Below are 22,609 nucleotides of genomic sequence, written 5' to 3'. Positions count from 1 at the left end.
ACCTGGGGAAGTTAGGTTGCGGGGAATTACCTATCTTGGTGGAGTCGACAAACCATAAAAGATAACGGACAAAGAAAGGCCGGTTAAGCTTTTGAGGGGTATCTGACTCCCTACATATGTATATGGGGACCATATCCATCTTTTTGTTTGCTATTTGCTACTACTCATTGGATTGCAAACATGGAGATCGACAAGAAAGCACCCGTGGACGATACCATCAACGAGAAAGATGTGCAAATTGGCACCATAACGGATCTCGATGACGGAGAGGTCTTCCTCCGCCAACACGGCTTCAATCACGAGGCCATCCAATCACTCCTGGATGATGAGCCACGCAACAAGGCTTTGGTTCGCAAAGTGGATCTTGTTTTATTGCCTTTACTTGCCGGGACATATATGCTGCAGTATATCGACAAATCAGCACTCGCCTACTCTGCGGTATTCGACCTTCTCCCTTCGACACATATGACAAGCGACCAATACAGCTGGCTCGCCAGTATCTTTTATTTCGGATATCTCGTCGCTGAATACCCATGGAATATCCTCGCACAGAAAACAAAGCTTGCCAAAGTCGTTTCGGGCAACGTTATTGCCTGGGGATCAATGCTCCTGATCACTGCCGCCTGCTCCTCCTTCACCGGGATGGCTATCTGCCGCTTTCTTCTGGGAGTCTTCGAAGCCTTCATCACCCCATGCTTCATGACGATGATCGGAATGTGGTACACACGTGCTCAGCAACCTTTCCGTGCCGGTGTCTTCTACAGCTGCAACGGAATAGGGGCAATGGTGGGTGGTGTTCTCACTTATGGAATTGGACAAATCCACACCATTGCCGTATGGAGAGCTATCTATCTCATTCTAGGCGGCCTTACCGTTGTCTGGGGAGTTTTGATGCTTCTCTTCCTCCCGGATGACGTTGTCTCATCGAAGCGTTTCACCCTGGACGAAAAAGCTCTCCTCATTGGCCGCGCTCGACTCGGTCAGACTGGTATCATCAATCACCAAATCAAGTGGTATCAGATCCGCGAGGCTTTGATAGATCCGCAAGTTTGGATCCTGTTCTTCTTCATTCTTCTGAACGAGGTCGTAAACGGTGGGATTGCGAGCTTCGGGAAACTAATTATCAAGGGGTTGACCACTGACTCGGCCACTGCTGTCGCTTTGGGTATTCCTTTTGGGGCATTCCAGACCTTCTGGATCCTATCAGGAACAGCTCTCGCATCTCGAATCAAAAACTTCCGGACTGCTGTCATGTTCCTTTATTTGATACCGACTGTGATTGGCGCCAGTCTTCTATGGAAGTTGGACCATAAGACGCACAAGATCGGGGTGTTGTTTGGTTATTACATCATTGGCTCCTACGTCTGCTCTGTGGTACTGGCTTTGCAAATGCCGGCGACGAACCTGGGTGGTTATACAAAACGTACAACTAGTCTTGCCTTGGTGTTTCTGGCGTACTGTGCCGGCAATATAATTGGACCTCACGCGTTTCTGGCAAAGGAAGCGCCCGTATATCAGACTGGAGTCAAGCTCGTCCTGGCATGCTCGTCTGGACAAGCAGTCTTGGCTGTTTTGCTGCGTTTCGTGCTGGCTCGCAGAAACAAGCGGCGAGATGCCGCGGCTGCTGCTGTAGGCCAGGTGGAAATATCTACTGACCAGAGCGCTGGGGCAGATCTAACCGATTTTGAGGTTAGTGACCGCATATCTTTTATTCCTTTCTGTGATCCGTACACTAACCGGTTGACAGAACCCCAACTTCCGATACGTCCTTTGAGATATATGTAGCTGTCAAATCATTGTTCCTATTGATAAGCCGTCATCGCGTTACAAACGTTTCCGTTTTACCTGTTCCTAGACTAAACCGTAGTCTCGAAATTTTGCGCATAATATGGCTGTCTCGGCCATATAGCTAGATAGTTGAGTCGGTGGAGTTTACCTGACGTGGGTCCCCAATTTCTTAGCCTCCAGGGATGGTACGTACCCACTGGCCATGGTATTCCACAAATATTCTAATTCAGTCGGCACTAAACATCTAGACTTATAGCGATTTTTGACTGCTGTTCCATGTCCGCACTAAGCTTTGATGTCTGATTAGAAATATCTTTAACCTGTTAGGTGGGTCGACACGGTTGTACAGTATCCGAGAAAGTCTCGGGGTCCGCGGAACCCGGGTTTCTTGGATCAATATAAATATCACTTAATGACTGTAAGCTATCCTTTATTGCAGCATCATTTCTATTCGAGGAAGGAGGAACACACTCGTTTCCAATGGCGGATCCAATTCAGCTCGTCAATGCCGCAACCTCAGATTCTCACAACTACTATCCACCTACCATACTTCTACCCCATTATGTGGACAATGAAAGCTCTTCACTTTCGATAATTATTCAATTCGGCTTTCTATGGGCAGCCGTATTGGGAGGAGCCTCGATCACCATATCTCGTGTGCGACCGACTGCCAGTCAATCAGATAAGCTTGCTTTTGTTTGGATGTGTCTGAGTGAGTTCGACATTATCCTCGGCTGAATGAGAATTCTGAGTATAAGCTTACCGATATACAAAAAACTAGCGGGATTCATCCATCTCTTTTTCGAAGCATACTTTGTTATAAACCACAAAACACTTGCAGGCTCACAAGAACTATTCGGCCAGCTATGGAAGGAGTATTCTCTTTCTGATTCTCGTTATTTGACGTCCGATGCATTCCTAGTCTGCATGGAGGCTGTTACTGCAGTACGCCCACATCTCTTATTCAAGTATGGAATTTACCTCTTACTGACTACCTTGCTAGTTCGCTTGGGGCCCTCTTGCCTTCTGTATCGCATATTTCATTGCAGTACAGCATCCCGCACGTTATCCTCTGCAGCTTCTGATTTCCGTTGGTCAGGTATATGGCGATGTCTTTTACTATGGAACAAGTTTGCTTGAAATCTCGTACTGTCGACCAGAAAGATATTACTTCTGGTTCTATTACTTCTTCTTCAATTTCATCTGGATGATTGTTGGTTGCTGTTCGTGTTTATTTCCCACCTGTGGCATTTCAGTAAGTTGCTGACATATTTGCCTTAGATTATGCGAAGCAGAGCATTACGGAGACAACGAAGGCTTTCGCGAAGCTTGGAGAAGTTGACTTGTCACCTAAGAAGAAACAGGCAAACTTCAAAAGGGACTAATGTCGAAAGAGAGTCAATTCGCTATTCTTTTGGAAAGACCATGAGAATGAAAGCGCGATTCTTTCGAGCGTTGCGCGGGATGTTCTCTCTATCCCTGCGGATGCTTCGCTGCACTTGTCGGTTTGATTTTGAGACCGAACAGGACAAAGAGGGGCTTCTTATGTTAGAAGCAGTACGGGATACGGATGAGCAACCAGAGGCCCAGCTTACTGCGATTGAACCTGAGTGTATTAGTGAGGGCGAAGATGAGATGGATGATGAAGACGAACCTTCATAACCTAGGGTTGGTAGGTGAAATTAAAACCTATGTATTTTTATATATAATATTTGCTAGTATTAAAAAGAGTCGGCCAATTTCGTTATTGCTAACCTCGTGAGATTTGTGCTGCAGTCTAGGCCGAACATGTACACGAGGTTGTTGCCACGGCACGGAATAACCTCCACATGCTATTTTACCATTGTTCACATACTGCCCAGATGTTAGGTAGAAATGGCAGCTCGGTAAGGATGGTTTAATCGGTACGCCAGTTTGATGATGAAGGGCTACGATAGTAAGATAAACCCATTCCGGTGCTGTACATCCTCTTTCGAATGACTGCCTCAACCGACTTCAGACAAGTCCATGTTCTCAGCCAGTGCTCCCTGGCATAACCTGCCCTCGATCAGAGTACAAAACAGACTTCTTCAAGGCGTTTTCTTTGCATCGCCATTGCTTCCGACCGTCCTCGTCTTCTTGACCTCCGAAAAAGCCCTCCCACAAGCTTTCACACTATTGGCAATGAGCACTATAACCATTAGCCCAATTCTCACTCATCAAATCTGACAAAAAGACAAAAAGAAAAAACCACTTACAAACTGGAATAACAATCCAAAACCCATTCAACAGCACAAAGTACCCATAAAAGTAATAATTCTCGGGCCTCGAGTACTCAACCCCATAGACCAGGAAGTCAAATGCACAGGTCCCGTAGTACAGCACATCCCCGTAAAGCTGTCCAGTGGAGATGATAATCTGCAGTGGGTGTCGCAAGGGATTATCCGTGACGATGAAAGACGCAAGGAGGAAGGATAACGGGCCCCAGAACCAGGCGGTAATGGACTCCATAGACATGACAAAGGCATGCGAAGTGAGATACCGCGAATCAGACATGGAGTATTCCTTCCATAGTTGCGCGAGGAGTTGTTGGGAGCTCGAAAGGGTGGCGAAGTTTATGGCATAGTAGCCTTCGAGAATGAGGTGGATGGAGCCGCCTGGTAATTTGTTAGTACAGGGTATGCATAGATAGCGGGAGGGAAGACATACATAGGGTAAACCAGAGAACCGTGGAGAGTTCAGGGATCGTAACGAGGGTTTACATTCGTCGCGATGGTTTTGGCGGCTGATAGGACGATTATGCAGGTAGCAGCAAAGGTAGAGACCAGCGCTAGGGTGCTCCATTCGTTAGGGACGTAGTTGGTGATCTTTACGCCCACTGGGTAATAAGAGTGGGGAGGGGTCATGATGGATTTTCATGAATGGGAGGAGTTGGAAAGAGGAAGTGTAATCTTGGGGAAATTCTGAAATTCTGAAATTCTGATCTGAATATAGGGGGTATGGTTCGCTGGTGCCTCTGGAGTGCCTCTGGTAGGACAAACAGGGGTCCCATGGTTCACGGGGTGATACGATCCCGGAACAAGACGCACTCGGGTTCCGTGTCGCGCCTTCCATCAAATTAACACGCACGTGAGCTGGTACCTTCCTCGCAACTACAGTCTACATGTAGCTTTTCATCGTCGGTTTTTAGTGAATTCAGACCTATTGAGCCTCATACTTATATTCCCGAGTATCTCTCGTTGATTCTATGCCCGTCTGAGTCCACGTGAGTCCACGGGTACGGCTAGTCCCCGGTCCCCACCTGGGCACGCCTAGCGGCACGGGATCGTCGCGGGGGACTCGTTAATATGGGGCAGTCAGGTGACGTTTAAGGGGGAGTGTTGGGATATTCTTAGGATCGCATGGCTTCTATTGGATGGGCTATGGAAGGTACATAGTAGCAATGACAATACATGTAATTATTCGATCCAGGTGAAGGAGGCTTGGATGTATTACTCCTTTTCAGAACACCCCCAATATAGCACAACTCATGTTGATTTACTCATTATACTTGATAAAGTAAGTCATGTTGGAAGTCCATCGACAGGACAAATATCTAGCAAGTCGTGAATGTCAGACGGGAAGTACCGCGACAGTTTGCTGGACGAGGTCTTCGCGAAACGACCTGTACTTATTTGCGGTGACGCAGTCTGTGGGTCTAAGCAACGATATTAGCAAGGCACCAGGCACATATAAAAGTTCATTTACGAAAGGATAGGTGCGTACTGGAAAGACTGCTATCGAGGTCCTCGAGAGCTTTAATGATCCCAATGCATTAATTTGCTATCAACACTACAGGCTGTCGAAACTCCTCAGTATGATCTGGACGCACGAATTGGCTTCAACTATCGATAGCACTGCCCGTGGAGTCGAGATTGCTTCCTTCACACCCGGAGCTAGTCAGACGCAGATCTGTCGGGACCTCGGGACTGGGCATATTGTGCGCATAGTCATGAACCTCTTTTGTCAATCGGCCGAAGAAGGAACCTGGACGTTTATCCGGGCTTTGATTGCCGAAGACTACCACGGTCGGTATTTCTTCAGGAGCGCGCTTGCGAGTGGGGCTATCCTCAAGCGCGTGACCCTCAGAGGTAACATCCAGTAGTCTGCCCGGGCGGGAATGCGAGGGAGAACGGCTGCGCCCAAGAACAGTGAGTAGAGAGAGTGAGAGGGCACAGGAAGCAAGATAGTTCACCTGCAGGTGGGTCTCGAATGAGTTTGTTGATCGGGCGAAGCGAAGGTGGAAGATGCAGGAACCAAAGCTTGATTTTGTGATCTCGGCTATCTATGAGTCTGCTAGTCTAATATATTGTGGTATTAATTTGGTAGCGTGAGTATCACTGCTCCTATTTATCACAATATCCGAACTTACAATACGGGATTCAGCTGGGATTTCGCCTTCCCAACTAGAACTGAGTGGATGGTCAGGATTTTTTGCTCATTTACAACCATCGGCACACTTTGCTTTTTTAATATAGTCAACCATATCTAACAAACCCTGCGATATATGAAGGGTCTGCACCACTTTCGATCGTATCTGGCATACTTTGGTGACAACGGGCATTGGCAAAAGGCTGTGCAGATGCAACTATGACTTAAACAGATACCACTTCACATGTACACCTTCGCACGACTCGGGATAATGGCTTTGGTCTTCTCGTCTTTAAGAGCTCTTCCAGAGCTTTCTTACACGCCGATTGATTGGGTTGCAGATTGGGTTGCAAGCGTACCGCACCTTTGAGCCTACACAGGAGTATATTAGTATACAGAAGTTAGTTTCGAAGATTCCCCTACTCCCTATGCATTGGTACAGTGGGGTCTTTGTTTGACCATTTTATTGCCAGGTAATATAGCGTGAGTCTTACACGACTCTGACTCCGCGGGACGCGCATATTTATCCCCTTCGTTCTGGCCCTTCTTGGATTCCACCCCCAGCAAATGAAGCTAATATACTCTAGCCCCATCCTTGAGTGGAGAGAATGCAAGGTGGTAGGATTTTGGAATAGTAAGTTATATGCATAACCAACTATATATCATTCCGAATTTGTGACTTTCTGTGGCTTCTAGGGACCGGCGAGGGCTATAGTTGCCTGGAAACTCCATCATTTCCGTCGTCGAACAGCCGTTCTCATATCACCAACGTGAACAGAAGATCTCCTTTCTATAAATTTCATCAGTTTAGTTACTTCAATATAGTAGTATCTTCGTGGCTTACTAATAGGCCGAAGTCAAGACAAACTCCTCATTAGGAGTCTGATCCCATGCAGCAAGTTGCAAATATTCGCCTTCGGCACGCAAGAAGTATCCAGACTTCTTTGCAACGAGCTGATAACTGTTGTCACCAACAACTTCGGCGGTGTAAACCTCCTCCTCCCCTCCGGCTAAGCAAGCAGAACCTGCTTCATCACCACAGTTGATGAAGTCACCGAAATCGTTGCGGATTAGGAAATCGCGTTGGTTGTTGTTGTCGATTAGAGTGAAGTTCCAAATGTGGCCAGGATCGTCATTCCTGGGGGAAAATCTGAGAGGCTCGTCGATTTGACCGCCTAGAACCATACTTCCTTCAAGACTAGCAGATCCGATTGTGTAAGGTCCCTCTTCGAGACTAAAGGCGGACCGGCAAAGGGCTGCCAAGGCACTAAGAGCAAAGAAGGTCTTCATATTGATGAAATAGTAATTGATGGCGGAAGATAGGATGTGGAGAAGTTCGTTGAAGCTATTCAAAAGGGTTGAGTGATTTAGAGTGGTTTCAATCGCCAGGAATTTTCTTCCAATTTATAAGTTACCTCTGTTTACACAAAATGCCCATTACGATTGAAGAGGTGGTGATCTTCATTGGATCGTGCATATACTAGCGATATGCACGTTCCAATATATGCGTGTGTCCCCACTCTTCAGCTACAAAATAGTGTGACACAAGACACAAATCTATCGCTTTCCGCATGAGGGGCCCCAGGGTTCTTTGTTGATCTACGGAGTACGGAATACATACCACGATCTGCAACCTTCCGTTCCGTTTTAAATATAAAATACCATAAGCTACATACCATGTATGTATTATTGGCTACATGAGCCAATAACGGACCACTGCCGCGCCCCATCTTGTACGTAAGGAGATCTGTTCGCTATGTATATACCTACATACGGAGTAGAAGGTGTCCGATTTGCTTCTAGTGCCTTGCATATTTGTATCGTGGCGTAGCTAGCATGCCGTACGCTATGTGGATTCTTCTCTGGAATTAATAGGAGAAAGAGAGGGCATGAATAACATATGTACCGACACTATGCCACTAATCCCAACGGAATCCACCACGTTTCGGCTGCGGCCGAAATGGTGAAGGCTCCTTCCATAGATATCGGATGTGTACTCGTCGACCACCAATAAGCTCAATGTATATTAGCCTCTTTATCTCAGCGGGTAGCGAAATAAAGGACTCTGGCGTTGCGAATTGCGTTTTCGAGCACTCGTTTTGCTTTGGCGTTGTTCGGGCGGCAAGACGGGAAGCTTCCATCGATTGAATATGCCATGGATCTCACACGTGGAATCCCAAATTCCTATTGCATTTGGGGACCATTCTTTTAGTTTAAACTTAGGAGGTAGTTCCTTTTTGCGCTTGAAAAATTTGCACAAAATCTTTGGTGCCATGACGGTGTGTAGTTTGGAGGGGCATGCTAGCGCTAGGTGAGGACTTTATGTGTATCTCTGTGTGGATGAATGTCAGCAGTGCGTGACAAAAGGCCCTTGGCAAAATAGGATCTTCCATCGTCTTGTCGTTTGAGTCGCCTCACCCAAACAAGTTATCGGGCATATTGAGTTCCTCCATCTTTGCTTCACTTTTTGCTTTGTGTAAAACGCCATAAAAACATTTACACTATTGATCCAATCAAAAATTAGCCTCAATACTGGGACCTGATTCCCTGTAGCTGTGGTGACAAGGACCAGCGATCTGTAGCTTACTTATGGACATACATGCGGAAAACGGAAGGGCCATTCGATCAGTGAGCCAGTGAAGGCTTGCCCTGCGCTTACACAGGTTGGATATTGGATATCCACTTTCTTCGTATTTTTATTGCGCAGCATCAATCGAGGCGGTCTAGCCAATAGGGAATGTGCTCTTCACGTGCTAGGGGCGGATCGACAGAGATAGGCACTACTGATATATATCTTGGGCATTTGGTCACCTTCTGCACTTCGCTTCGACTTGTTCAGATGGTACCGATACGAGCGACTACCTAGAAAGCCGAATGCGACCGGCGTGTGGGCCCCTTGAATTTAGCACAAATCTGCACTTGTTGCATAAACGCTATAATGACGTGGGACAATGCTAAGTCCTGATTCCGATTTCAAACAACGGTCCCATATGCTGTCGTACTGCAAACATAGGGCGTGCAAGAGGGAAATATATGTCCGATAGCAGTCATGCTTGATGTGTTAATCAATATATCCGAAGGTATAAAACAGAACCCTACCTAAAATGCCAGCGAAGAGGATTTGATGGATGAACAAACGAAAAGTATCGATTTTCTCCAGTGGCAAAACTCCGACTGAGCACTAACTATAAGCAAAATGAGAAGATCAAACCCATGGACCTGATTCACCTGTTAATGGAATTCAGAACAGCTCCGGCGTATAGAGGATCTACCAGTGACGATTGGTGGAAATAATCGAAACGCTATGTTGCTATAGGCGTGATACTGCACTTAAAAATGGCCAATAAGTCTGGAAACATCGATCTTATTAATATACTAAGGAAGAGAGCCCTCTAGTTATTTAACCCTACGAGTCTTTATAGTGGTAGACTTGGGGAAGAAAGAGGCAAATAATTGTTTCATCTTATTATTCGCATTTAACCGAGTCGAAGGATTCACCCGGGCTGATCTGCCTGGTTTTACTAAGCAGCCAAGGCAGCGGGTTTCAAGCAGGTTTTGAGGTCGATCAGGTTGGCTTACAATTACGAGATTTAAATTGAGCTATCATGTGAAATGAACTAGAATGTTAATTATATCAATGTGAATTACCTAGTCTTCCAATATCTACCTAGGTAGTCATAGGCTAAGGCAAATAAATACTATGAATTTTGCCAAATTTTATAACTAAGGGATAACTAATTTATGGAAAGCTTAGTTGTACCCCAGTTTGGGCCGAGCCTTAGAATAGGCATGCTCAAATGGGACTGCGGGCCGTAATTCAAAAGTTCAAACATACTATAACTGTAGTTTACTTTACTAAAGTGACCTAAACTCGGTGTCTGGCCGAAAGGGGCGCGGCATTCTCATTTTAAAGCTAATATACTGGAAGAAACGTGGACAGCCACGAATACAATCTAAACGAAACAATATTAAATTAAGCGTCCGCGGCTCTACTATTTCTCCTAGGTTTCTCCTTGTGCCGGCCTTAGGATTGATTGGCCGATGCCAGTGAGGATGTTTCGGAAATGGGCTTTCTGACGATCGCCTTCCCAAAGCAACGATAGCCACGGACTGATCGGCGGTGGCATCTCCACCGTGGGGACCCTCTAGGGCTTTCATTCACGCTTCCGAAACCATATCCACTCTCATTTCGGCCTCACCTCGGGACACTGTTCGAGTTAGAGGAGCTAAGGGGGAGATGTTGAACGGCCGAAACACATATCATAACCTCAAATCGCAGTTATATAAGTAAACATCATTTGTCTTTCTCTATTCCATTCCTCTCTGATCCATTCCTCTCTGATCCATTCCTCTCTGATCCATTCCTCTCTGATCCATTCCTCTCGTTGCCTTTCTTTTGTCCGCTTCATATTTTCGTTTGCTTTTGTTTACTGTCACTCTTTACCTACTGCCTGCCTCAACTTCTAGAATGAAGTACGCATTTGTTCTCACGGCTATTGCCGCTATTGCCTCTAAGGTCGCCGCTGTCGGTGTCTTCGGCACTCCTGAGGGTTTCGCTTCTTCCGCCACTGGTGGCGGTGATGCCACCCCTGTCTACCCTACCTCCACCGATGAGCTGGTCTCTTACCTCGGTGATGATAAGGCCCGTGTTATTGTTCTCAGCAAGACGTGAGTAGAGAGCCCTGCCGTGGGTGGATGGCGGCTGACAATGGTGGAATGCTAGTTTTGATTTCACCGATACTGAGGGTTCCACCACGACTTCCGGTTGCACTCCTTGGGGTACTGCCGCCGGCTGCCAGGTTGCCATCAACAAGGACGACTGGTGCACCAACTACGAGCCTGATGCCGCTACCACTACTGTTACCTAGTGAGTATCCCGTCACCCAGGCTATAATTGACATTCACTCGATGCTAACACGTCTCCTAGCAAAAACGCTGGCATGCTCGGTATCACCGTTGGCTCCAACAAGTCCTTGATTGGCGAGGGCACCAGCGGTGTTATTAAGGGACGTGGTCTGCGCATTGTAAACGGTGTCAAGAACGTCATCGTCCAGTACGTTCGATTCCTATTTCAAACTTCGTTGGAATGCACGCTGACCGGTTTATCATAGAAACATTGCTGTCACAGACATCAACGCTCAGTACGTCTGGGGTGGTGATGCCATCACCATCAACCAAGCTGACCAAGTCTGGCTCGATCACATCACCGTACGTTGCTCCGACAGACTTACCAGCGAATCACAGAAACTGACCCGTTATCCAGACTGCTCGCATTGGTCGTCAGCACTACGTCCTGGGTACTGAAGCTGATAACCGTGTCTCTATCACCAACAACTACATTAATGGTGAATCCGATTACTCTGCCACCTGCGACGGTCACCACTACTGGAACGTGTACCTTGATGGCTCCAGTGACAAGGTTACCTTTAAGGGCAACTACCTCTACAAAACTAGTGGTCGTGCGCCTAAGGTCCAGGGCAACACCTACCTCCATGCTGTCAACAATTACTGGGACGAGAACTCCGGCCACGCCTTCGAGATTGGCGAGGGTGGCTACGTTCTTGCGGAGGGTAATTACTTCGCTAACGTCGCCACTGTTCTCGAGGCAGCCTCCTTCAAGGGTGCCCTCTTTGCCTCCGACAGCGCCTCCACCACCTGCGAGTCTTCCATCGGTCGTTCCTGTGTTGCCAACGCCAACGGGGGCACGCTGACCGGCTCCTCCTCCTCCGTTCTGGAGAACTTGAAGGGCGAGACTCTCGCCACTGCCGCTGGTGCAAGCACTGACCCGGCTGGTAGCGCCGGCCAGGGTAACTTGTAAGCAGTGTCGTGCGTTTGGGTCGGGGAATTTCTCTAAATTCCTTGTGGGACAATCGCAACAACTGCTTCGCTACGCCATACTTTTCGGAGGAAGAAAGAAGGAATAGATATCAATATGAATGTATTGGAACTATCTGAACGACTGACTCGGGGAGGGAAAAGGAGAGAGGAAATAATCTAACTATAACTACAGTCCTGAACGCAACAGGCTTAATATAGTTCCTATTCTCTGCCTAATCAATGGTATTCATAACACAGATATACTTTCGTGATTCGACCACTAGTAACGTACTCATTTCTTGAGATTACTTTTAGATGATTATCTCAAAGAGTGCAGTAAATTCTTGCTTTGACTATCGACATACACAATCTCAACAGGAATGTCCAACGAAATAGACGACCACCACCTCTTTATAGAAAGATATATTGAATATGTTCTTCTGTTTTGATCTCCACCAGGTGCATTTACAATCTAAGATTTCTCTTCCTACATGGCAGGTGTATATTAGGTTTTCAATTATTTGTGCTGTTGACAGGAAATCCAGTCGCCCTTGGTGGACGAGAGAATAATTTGCTCACAAATCATACAAGTTCGAGGCGCGAATCCATCGCCATTGTCAAGCTTCGTAGCTTGTACAAGTGCAATGAAAGGCTGAACGGAGCATAGTATTAATAGAACAGCATTCACTTATTGGGGAATATTTCTCACGTTCTTGCAAACTGGTGAGCCCTTTCCCACGAAGTCATGACTCCCAGAAAAAGTAACTTGCTTTTAGAAACACTCCATTTTCTACTCTTCGTGCGAGTACTCCATTCACCTGTTTTCTTTCTTCTAAAACAATAATAACTACTCCTGTTTCCCCCAGCTGCCGCTCATGGCTGACGCTCCACCTCCTCCATCTCCAGTGCGAATGAGCAAAGTGCTAACCCAGGTCTCCGCATAGGGGCGTAGGAAAAACACCTCCTGAAGGAGGCAGATGGAGAAGGTGAGTTGCTCATGCAGAATACCTTGATAGTTCTATCCTCGGGAAAATATGCTAACTAGTATAAACCAGACCGTGCCCCGGCCACTTCCACCACTCCCGCCAGTAAGGCTTATCCACCCACCTTCCCTTTGCCCTATTACTATCGCCTCAGATAGAATGAGATTTGTAAATAAACCGAATTCACTCATTATGTGTAATGAATGTAGCCACCCTTTTGCCACGGGTGCATGGGCTCCCAACGACTGTTGATGGCTGGAAAATTGGGCCAAGTCCATAAAGGTCATAGAAAAAGGCAGCTCAGGCCCACCTGCCAGTTCAGCAATACCGGAGCTGTTTTAGGGTTCAGGAGACACTGTCTAAATGCAGATATCATGCTTTTAAAGGGACAGTATGGAAGATAGCATTCCAGGTTAGCGGTTGCGATTATTTAAATCGAAGGGGACAAATTCAAAGGGACTTAGTGTCTCAAAAATGGTAAATCGTGTGTAATGGGGTCGAAGCCCACGAATTACGGTTGCTGTATTGAGATGTAACGACATGAATGGTAATGTATGCTCTGTCAGTATATGAATAAATATGAATTATTCATCTATTCATGAATATTCATATTCCTTTCGGAGCCCTCCGGACTGTTGAGATACGTAGTTGTAATATTCTTGTTGAGGTTACTATCAAAAGTGGGAACCCCGTCTATTTAAATGTCCATCGCTAGTCCTGCCATAAGCTTTGACCACCGCGATACTCAACACGGACTAATATAGGCTTAGTCAATTGAGTAATTGAGAGTGTGTTCGTCTTATATTGTAGTAGGTGTAGAATAAAAAAGGGTCTGGGGCTAAGTAAGTTCGTTGAGAGCCTTACGATCATGGTTGAAATTAGGGATATGGGGATGCTGAGTATTTCTCGAGCGCACTAGTAAAGTTGCAAACCTCTTGTCGACAAATTGGATAACACAACAGAGAGGAATGATCACAGGATAAGTCAACCAACATCTATCACTCCCTCTTAGACCAAATTTGATCCACTATTGTCCCAGCCAATGCCGAGAGTGACTGACTCTTAGTTAAATCGAAGACACTAATATCGGCCTTGGTGCTTTGAACAATCCAGCTGCGCAACTCCACTGCGACCAGGGAGTCGACACCATATTCTGCCAACGGCAACTGAATGTTAATGTCTGACTCTGGGATCATGAACATGCTGGAAAGCTTGACTAAAAGGGCATGACTGATCAATTCCACAGCATCTGACCGTGAGCTGCTAGAAGTCAAACCGTCTTCGAGCGAAACATTATCGCTAGTGCCATGTGTTTGCAAAGCCAAATCAGAGCTCTCATACCGCAACAGGCCAGCAAAACGAGCTTCCTTTCTCCAGGAAATGTCCTCATGATTCGAGAATGGTGCAATGCCGCTCAAGATCTGAGCCGAACCTGGTTTCCGCAGTGGGCTATGGATGGCTGCCTGGAAGAGGCGCAGAACCTCCTCTTCTTCGTGGGCACGGAACCCTACTCTCTCTAGATGGTCGGCAACACCTTCTAGGTTAGCCGCGACACCAACCGACTTCACGCTGCCGAGATTTATCGATATGCCTGGAAGCCCTCTGGCGGCACGGTAGTTGGCAAGCGAGTCCTGGTACGTACATCCTGCGGTATAATTCGCCTGGGACGTATTTCCTAGGATACCGGTCGCGGAGGATAAGGTAATAAAGAACTGAAGGTCCGGACTTTGAAACTGTTCATGGAGGTTGAGACTGCCAATCACCTTAGGACTCAAACCCGATTCCCATTGTTCGTAGGTCATATTTCCAAACAAGGCATCTTGCAAGACCATAGCCGCGTGTACCACACCTCTTATCGGTGGCATCTCGTCCTCGGCCTGTTGGACCATGTGCTGGATGTCTGATGCGTTTGAAACATCACATTGCCGCGCCACACAAACCGTTCCTGTCCCGTGGAAGGTTTTTAGGAAGGAATCCAAATCTGAACTCTGAGCATGTCTTGAGGCTAGAACAATGAATTTGGCTCCTCTTTGAGCCATCCACTGCGCCAAGGAACGTCCAATGCCACCCAAACCGCCCACTATGAGGTATGAGCTGTCTGAGGAAAAGGAAATTCCATCGCGCCGAGGAATCACCTGTTAATATAAGTCAGTGCTCTCTCCATTGGTTCGTTCATTGAAATTCGAATATGCTTACATTCACCAGATCTTCTGTATCCGCCTTGACCACGATCTTGCCAATGTGTTTCCCTGCTTGCATGGTGCGAAATGCTTGAGGGAGATCTGAAATAGAAAACGTGGTAATCGGCGTGCATGGACTGATGTCTCCGTCTTCAATCATTCGAAGTACGGTGCTCAGGATTCGAGAAACCTTCTCGCCTTTGTGGGTCCCAAGATGCACCAAATCCATTGCGCAGAAGGAAACCGAGCGACCGAAGTTCATCATCTCAAGGTGACGATTTTGCTGTATGTCTCGTTTCCCGATCTCCACAAAGCGGCCTAGCATCGCAATGCAATCCCAGCTTGCCTGGAGGAGCTGCCCAGACAGCGAATTCAATATGACATCGACTCCCCTGGCGTTGGTAATTGACATGATTCCTTGCGCGAAGGAAGTATCCCTACTGGAGTAAATGTGGTCAAAAGGAATCCCATAGATATCGTGCACAAAGTTCCGCTTCTTTGGAGAGCCGACAGTCACAAAAATCTCGGCGCCAATGTGTCGTGCAAGATTTATCGCGGCCTGACCGACACCTCCTGCCGCGGCGTGAATCAGAATCGTCTCCCCCTTTTCAAGATGTGCGATTTCCATCAAGGCGTGATAGGCGGTAATGTATATCATCGGAATCGAGGCTCCCGCTTCAAAAGACATGTTATCTGGCATATGTGCGACGGAGGTCGAAGGAACTTGCACTCTATTTGCCCAATGTCCTGCGGTCATCAAGGCACACACCCTGTCGCCGACTCTGAATTTGCGGGTAGAATCTTCATCCACCGACGTGACAACGCCTGCGCATTCAAAACCCATGAATTCTTCCTGCATCTGGCCCATGGAAACAAGTACATCCCGGAAGTTGAGCCCAAATGCGCGTGGTATAATCTCCACCATCCCATGGGCAAGTGGTGGATCGGGTCCACCGCTGAAAACCAGACTATCCAGGCTGCCAGGGGATTTTGCCTCTAGTTGAAGATATGTCGATGCTTGGTGGAAGCATTGAACTTGGGCCTCGGGTTCCGATATCTGCTTTGCTATAGCTTGATTTTGCTCGTGGTCTTCGCAAATTCGAGGCACGAGAATCTGACCGTTCCGCTCCGCAAATTCGTATTCTGTTCTTTGCACTTTCCAGGAATCAAAAAAAGTGTTTTTTAGGACCTCGACAACTGCTCTGGTGGTTTGGGGAGTCCAAGAATCAGAGATCGGATCCAAATCCAGAGATATATAACGCTTGCTGGGATCTTCCAATCGCAACGTCCGGAGAAACCCAGTGACAAGAGCAGATAAAGGAGATTCGCAGTTCATAACACCCCCCTGGTGATCCAAAGGGCATATTGACTTGCTCCAATGAGGAATTTGAGATTATGGAATTCATCTGCTGTCAATTGGTTCAGACTGGGTTGATCAAGGTCGCCCAGGTATATGAAAGCATCTGCCCGGATCTCGGGCTCGCCGATTGAATGAACCGAACAATCCAAGAGGGTCGTTGTTTGAATCAACTGAATGAGATTATTTATGCATTCTGGTGGAGGTGCTTGCGTCGAAGGAAGAATAACGGCGATATTGGCCCGGGGTGGGGACTCAGGCTCAACGCTGGCAGTCGCCATCATGACACTCATAACATACTCCTGTCGGTTCTCGCAGTCGCCGACTTCAATATCTAGTCCTCCGAATCCATATTTATTGAAATGCGACGTCCAGGCATCGACTGTGAGCGTTGGAGAAAGCATTCTCTCGGGCTCTTCACTCAACCACCATCCTGGAAGAGTTCCAAAAACCATTTGGATGTCCACTTCGTCTTGTGTGCTCTCCACCAGGATCAGGCGGCCACCTGGCTTTAGGAGCTTTCGGACATTTTCCATGGTCCTTTGAATGTTCTTGGTAGCATGGAGAACCTGGCACGCCACGACAAGATCGTAAATACCGATTCCAAAGGACTGACTCTCTGGGTCTTCTTCAATATCGAGCTTCAGATAGTTCATTCGCCCATTCAACAACCCAAATCTCTCTCGTGCTGCCTCAAAGAAGCCTGCTGAGATATCGGTGAAGTCATACTGAGCGAGCTTGGGGTTTGACATGTTTTCGTCGCCTGCACCTAGCGCCCGGAGGACAGGAGCGGTGCACACGCCAGTTCCTGCGCCGATTTCGAGCACTCTCGACCGAGGGTTGGTGTGAGCGAACAACGTCACCAGCTTCTCAACCTGGTTGAGGGATCGATGCAGCTTCAATGCATTCCCATAGTACCGATCAAGAAGGCTATCTTCCATCATCAAGGTGAGTGGCTCGGCTTCCTTTCGGAGAATCGACATCATCTCAGCTCCCACTCGACAGAGCATTTCTCCGTTGATACTCTGGCGTGACACTTCCTCAAGCAAGGAATTCTTCTCCTCGGGGGTCGAAAGACTCCATTCCACAGGAGATGATTCGAGGGCGTGTTTCATCCAGTCAACTAAGCGCTTATGGTGCCACTCTAGTTTGGATTGATCTTCTTCGGTGAGTGATTGGAGAACCTCTTGTGATATGTAAGAGACGGCTCGGGCCAAGTTCCCCATAATCACTGACTCCTTCGGGTCCTTCGTTGTAGCAAGCTGGCAGTGCAGATCATCCTTCGTCAAAAATGAAAGATGACAGCCCCAGGTTGTTTTTAAACAAAGAGTTGGATCAAGTTTATGATTGTCAACGGATTCCCGGTCAATTGACCGACACAACATCCCTTCAACCTTGATTAGGGCAGTTGGCGGAGTGGCGCCATCTACTGTCACGTCCAGTGAGGCTTCAAACCCTTGGGCATTTGTCTTCGTAACACGCACTGACGTTTTGAAAATAGAGTGAGGAATATTTTCCAATTCGGAGGAGACATATAGGCTTTTGACAAAGATCGGGATCGTAAGGCCCATCTGCTTCATTTCTGTGAGAGGTATAGCCGAATAAACCGCATGAAAGGCCGTGTCCAAAGTAATGGGATGGATCAAAAGGTCGGATCTGTGCTTTGATGAAGTGTTGCAAGCTATTTCCGGCAGGGAAAAAGTGGCAAGGGACATTGAGTTAGTGGCCCGAATGTCCTGCAAATTTTGAAACAATGGGCCAAACGTAGGGCCAATGTCTTGAAGCGAGCTGTAGAAATGCTTCGGGCTGATCTTTCTCAAATGGAGACCGCCATGGCTGCTCTCTTGGCTCAGCAAGGAATATTGATCAATTTGTTTCGCCGTATCGGAGCTTGCGCATATAAATCCTTTACAGTGCTCAGTCCACAATCCTTCGGGGTTGAGGGAATAGACATGGAACGTGTCTCCCTTCCTGAAATTCATATTTTCATCACCGGCCTTTCGAATGAGTAGCTGGAGATCAATCCCTTCCGTAGTATTGGGAATAAGAAGAGCTTTTAAAAGTTCGATATCTCGTAGCTCATAGCCACCCTGTGAGCCTGACACTTCTGGGTATATTCGTGAAAATGCCTCAATGGCGATTGCCACAAACCCTGCACCAGGAAAAATCATCTGAGACTGGAGCAAGTGATCTCTCAGCCATGGCATCTCTGAGACACGGATGCGGCGGCGCCATGTAGGCTCCGTTGGGACTGATCCGACGACTCGAGTTCCAAGGAGGTCGTGGGGCTCATACTCACATACCCGCTCTTCCTTGTGAAGCGGCGACTCGTACCAGTAGCCGACAGAATGGTTCCAAGGGTATGCGGGCAGGTCGTAAATGACACGACGTTCTTGGCATCTGCTGGGAAAGCTGACGGTTTCTATATTCACATCGTAACCTCTCATCTTTAGAAGACATGCAACACCTTGCATCGTCTTGACAGCATGTTGCCCCCGAGACAAGCACGAAGCATAGGGGATATCCAGATTTTCCAGTTCAGGTAGAGCTAGTATCTCTCGAATAGGTCCACCCAATGCTCCATGTGGACCGATTTCGATGAGCATGTCGACATTCTGCTCTCTTGTTTCTCCTCCAACAATCATTTCGCGTAGGGCGTCCTCGAACAAGACCGGTTTTACCATGTTCTCTACCCAGTGTGCTGGGCCCAGTTCGCAGGCAGACTTGAGCAGACCTCCTGTGACGGGCGAAGAGAACAGGATACCATCAAAGCTCCCACTCATTTGGAGGTGCTGGCTCAGTATTCTTTCGTATTCGCAAGCCATTGAATCCATGTGATGGGAATGATAGGCACATCCAACCTTCAGCCGGCGAGCAAAAACATCATCCGCTGCAGCCATTCGTTCAATCTCCTCAATTGCATCGATATCCCCTGAGATAGTCACACTCGATGGACTATTTAAACAGGCAATCGTGGCTCTACCGGATGAGATACGCTGTAGATACTTGCCAGCCACTGCTTTTCCATGTCCAAGAGCGAGCATACCACCACGGCGATCAGAAGCCTCTAGAAGACGGTTGCAAAGATAGCCCCTGAAATAAGCACAGGTCACGGCCTCCTCAAAAGTTAGAGCGCCGGCAGCATAAGCAGCAGAAATCTCCCCGCTAGAATGACCTGTCACAGCAGTGGGTGAGATTCCCCAAGATGCTAGAAGGCGAACAAGCGATATCTGAATGGCCACACATAGCGGGAAACTCAAAAATGGCTCATTGATCTTGGTAGTCTTCTCGTCCCTTAGCAGTTCATCTGTGTTGTTCTATGTCAGTGATGATCATCATATACGCTTGGGGTTACCTGCCTACAAGGCCCCAAGAAGCCCCCAGTTTGCCAAGGCAAGAGTCGGCCTCATTCAGTGATCTCAAGAATGTTGGATAGGTTGACAGCAGCTCCCGGCCCATGGCAAACCACTGGGCACCCTGTCCAGTGAAGACAAATCCCAGCCGAGGAGGGTTCAAGGATAATACTGGGCTTGTTCGAGTATCCACAAAAGCATCCATGGCTTCATCCAAGGTGTTGGCTGATACAGCAACTCGCCATCGGAAATCGGAACGTCTTTTCGTTAGTGTATGGGAAAGATCAGCAAGGCTCCATGTGGAAGTCCTTAGCATTTTCTGGAGGTAGCCAATCAAGTTTTCCACCATCTCCTTTGCAATCCTTTCCTCTTTGGCACTAAGCACAAATATGTATCGGTTGTGTTTGTCGGAGGAAGGAGTGAAGTTACTAAGAGTATCTGCCAATCCATTAACCTCTACGCCCCCATGTCCACCACGCTGAACAGAGATCGATCCCCATGGACGGCAATGAAATGCATCTTCAATGATCACATGAGCATTTGTACCTCCATATCCGAAATTGCTGATCGACACACGTCGGGGTTTGTGGCTTGGCCAGGTCGTTAGTTCAGTGGGAGCCTAATTGATTCGGGGTTAAAACTTCCGTGGAGACAAAAGCTAAGAATAACTCTCGGCAGACTCACTTTGAGTTTAAGATTATGAAAGTCGATAGCTGAATTTGGAACATCGAAGTTTGCACTGGGGGGAATCAAGCCGCGATCCAGCATCATGCAAGTCTTGATAATGGAGGCAAGACCGCTGGCACTTTCCAGGTGACCAAGATTTGCCTTGATTGAACCGATAAATAGTGGGTCATCAATAGAACGATGTTCACCAAATACTGTACCAATTGCATTTGACTCTGTTTGGTCGCCGGCAATCGTTCCTGTTCCGTGAGCCTCGACATAAGCTGTATCTAAAGGATCCAATCCAGCGAGAGAATAACAAGTGCGAATCAAGTCTTCTTGGGACTCCCGTGATGGAGATGTGATGGTAGAAGTCTTTCCATCCTGATTCACAGCGGTTTCCCGAATGACCGCCCGGATTGGATCGCCATCGCGAACGGCTTCGGCAAGTGGCTTGAGTACGAGACTGGAAATCCCATCACCACGCCCATAGCCAGAGGCACGGCTGTCAAACGAATAGGACTTTCCGTCGTCGGATAGAAATCTTATTGACAAACGTCAATACTCGAATGTGGATATTTGTATCGGAAGCGACGACTCACCCAAGGTTTGACAGAGAAATAAACATGTGCGGATTCAACATGATATTAGCACCTCCGACTACAGCCATCTTCGATTCTCCCAACCGAAGACTTTGGCATGCCAGATGTAGAGCTACCAGACTAGTTGAACAGCCCGTATCCACCGTCAAACTGGGTCCTCGAAGGTCAAAGAAGTGTGAAATGCGGTTGGAAAACATGGCAGCACCATTTCCCGTTAGAAAGTACCGGGGGATGTTGTTAACATCTTGCATCAGGCTATCATGGTAGTCTCTGAAACACGCGCCAGAAAACACAGATGTTGAGCTCCCAGCCATCTGTGTAATAGTGACTCCCGCTACCATAATCTTAGCACGATTGTGTTGCAACTAGAATCAAATTTGCACTTACCACTTTCCATAGCTTCGTAAACAGATTCAAGTTGCATGCGGAGTTGCGGATCCATGGCCTGTAAAGCTTAGCTTCTCATTTCCAATGTTGCATTCTGCCCGAACATACGTTGGCCACTTCAGCGGTAAAGTTGAAGAACGAAGCATCAAAAAGAGATACATCTTCGTCCAGAAAGTGACCCCCGTTGCATTGGTCTATTAAGATACGTGTCAGATTTAGGCAGGTCATAGCTGGGGGTGGGATTGGGATTGTACACTGCCTAATTTGTCTCCCTGTGGGTGATAATATCCGTGCAAGTTGAAGCGGTCTTCCTTTATCTGCGACCAAGTATTGCGGCCATTGGCACACACCTGCCACAGCTTCTCCGGTGTAGTTACATCCCCGGGGAATTTGCAACTCATTCCAATTATGGCAATCGGCATTGTTTGAGGTGGAGCCATTGCGGAAGGCATTTCGTCTTTCTTGTAATTCGTTATCTCTGGAAGGAGTTCTTGAATTGATTTGATTTAAAAAATCTCAAACCTGAAAAGCGGGAAATCGCTGTATTATATCCTCCTGGCTAATTTCTATAGAAACATTATAACAAAACCTATCTACGAGATATGACAAAACTACAGAGATCAGCGAGACCGAAAGCTCCCAGAACAACACATAATATTATGAGGTCTCAAGGAACTCTTACCCACCAACTCATGATTCGATGGGTGATGGACTGGGGTAACACAGCGGTAGCTTTCTCCAAAGTTTGAATTATTCACTTGGGAAACCTAATGTACCCAGCTAGATGCAGTACTTGATGACGCTTTGATGCGTATGGAATCAGGTATAAATGACTTCGTTCTGTGGTCAAGCTGGTTTTGAGGACCGCAAATTGCCTCTCCTATTGCAGATCAGTGACAACACTGTCCATTTATGGAATATCGTGCGTCTTGGGCAGGGTGAGCAGGCGGATGAAATTCCTTGTTCATGCTAGTTGCGTCGGTGCCGAGAAGGCAATTCGGACTCGATGCCACCTCCTGGGATGGCAATCGGATCTCCGACCATTCGAAATCACATAAATAACTGTATTTGGCATCAGCATTTGCAG

General features: G+C 47.3%; 7 protein-coding genes across 7 annotated transcripts; 4 read left to right on the top strand and 3 right to left on the bottom strand.

Annotated features, from left to right (window-relative positions):
• Positions 1-180: 180 nt before the first annotated feature.
• On the top strand, positions 181-1,774 carry N7471_013263 (putative MFS transporter; the record flags this gene model as incomplete). The annotated part of the gene is made up of 2 exons (XM_057285982.1): positions 181-1,689; positions 1,748-1,774. The coding sequence occupies 2 exons, from the start codon at positions 181-183 to the stop codon at positions 1,772-1,774; spliced, it is 1,536 nt and encodes a 511-aa protein (XP_057129307.1).
• A 494-nt stretch (positions 1,775-2,268) lies between these two features.
• On the top strand, positions 2,269-3,173 carry N7471_013262 (EXPERA domain-containing protein; the record flags this gene model as incomplete). Its single annotated transcript, XM_057285981.1, has 4 exons — positions 2,269-2,500; positions 2,570-2,733; positions 2,792-3,011; positions 3,070-3,173. 4 exons carry the CDS (start codon positions 2,269-2,271, stop codon positions 3,171-3,173), a joined length of 720 nt encoding a protein of 239 aa, XP_057129306.1.
• A 684-nt stretch (positions 3,174-3,857) lies between these two features.
• Positions 3,858-4,673, bottom strand: N7471_013261 (EXPERA domain-containing protein; the record flags this gene model as incomplete). The annotated part of the gene is made up of 3 exons (XM_057285980.1): positions 3,858-3,958; positions 4,026-4,424; positions 4,520-4,673. The coding sequence occupies 3 exons, from the start codon at positions 4,671-4,673 to the stop codon at positions 3,858-3,860; spliced, it is 654 nt and encodes a 217-aa protein (XP_057129305.1).
• A 703-nt stretch (positions 4,674-5,376) lies between these two features.
• N7471_013260 (uncharacterized protein) lies at positions 5,377-5,911 on the top strand (the record flags this gene model as incomplete). Its single annotated transcript, XM_057285979.1, has 3 exons — positions 5,377-5,458; positions 5,506-5,524; positions 5,605-5,911. The coding sequence occupies 3 exons, from the start codon at positions 5,377-5,379 to the stop codon at positions 5,909-5,911; spliced, it is 408 nt and encodes a 135-aa protein (XP_057129304.1).
• A 1,109-nt stretch (positions 5,912-7,020) lies between these two features.
• On the bottom strand, positions 7,021-7,467 carry N7471_013259 (uncharacterized protein; the record flags this gene model as incomplete). The annotated part of the gene is made up of 1 exon (XM_057285978.1): positions 7,021-7,467. One exon carries the CDS (start codon positions 7,465-7,467, stop codon positions 7,021-7,023), a length of 447 nt encoding a protein of 148 aa, XP_057129303.1.
• A 3,178-nt stretch (positions 7,468-10,645) lies between these two features.
• On the top strand, positions 10,646-11,995 carry N7471_013258 (polysaccharide lyase family 1 protein; the record flags this gene model as incomplete). The annotated part of the gene is made up of 5 exons (XM_057285977.1): positions 10,646-10,845; positions 10,901-11,044; positions 11,105-11,230; positions 11,289-11,385; positions 11,441-11,995. The coding sequence occupies 5 exons, from the start codon at positions 10,646-10,648 to the stop codon at positions 11,993-11,995; spliced, it is 1,122 nt and encodes a 373-aa protein (XP_057129302.1).
• A 1,980-nt stretch (positions 11,996-13,975) lies between these two features.
• N7471_013257 (type I polyketide synthase) lies at positions 13,976-21,962 on the bottom strand (the record flags this gene model as incomplete). The annotated part of the gene is made up of 9 exons (XM_057285976.1): positions 13,976-15,112; positions 15,174-16,312; positions 16,528-19,831; positions 19,878-20,486; positions 20,552-21,077; positions 21,136-21,469; positions 21,523-21,580; positions 21,631-21,716; positions 21,779-21,962. 9 exons carry the CDS (start codon positions 21,960-21,962, stop codon positions 13,976-13,978), a joined length of 7,377 nt encoding a protein of 2,458 aa, XP_057129301.1.
• Between the last annotated feature and the right edge of the window lie 647 nt (positions 21,963-22,609).

This window comes from Penicillium samsonianum (genome assembly GCF_028829775.1).
Source record: "Penicillium samsonianum strain IBT 33392 chromosome Unknown utg000009l_segment0_segment0, whole genome shotgun sequence".
Lineage (NCBI taxonomy): Eukaryota > Fungi > Ascomycota > Eurotiomycetes > Eurotiales > Aspergillaceae > Penicillium > Penicillium samsonianum.
This window is presented reverse-complemented; position numbering and strand designations above follow the sequence as displayed.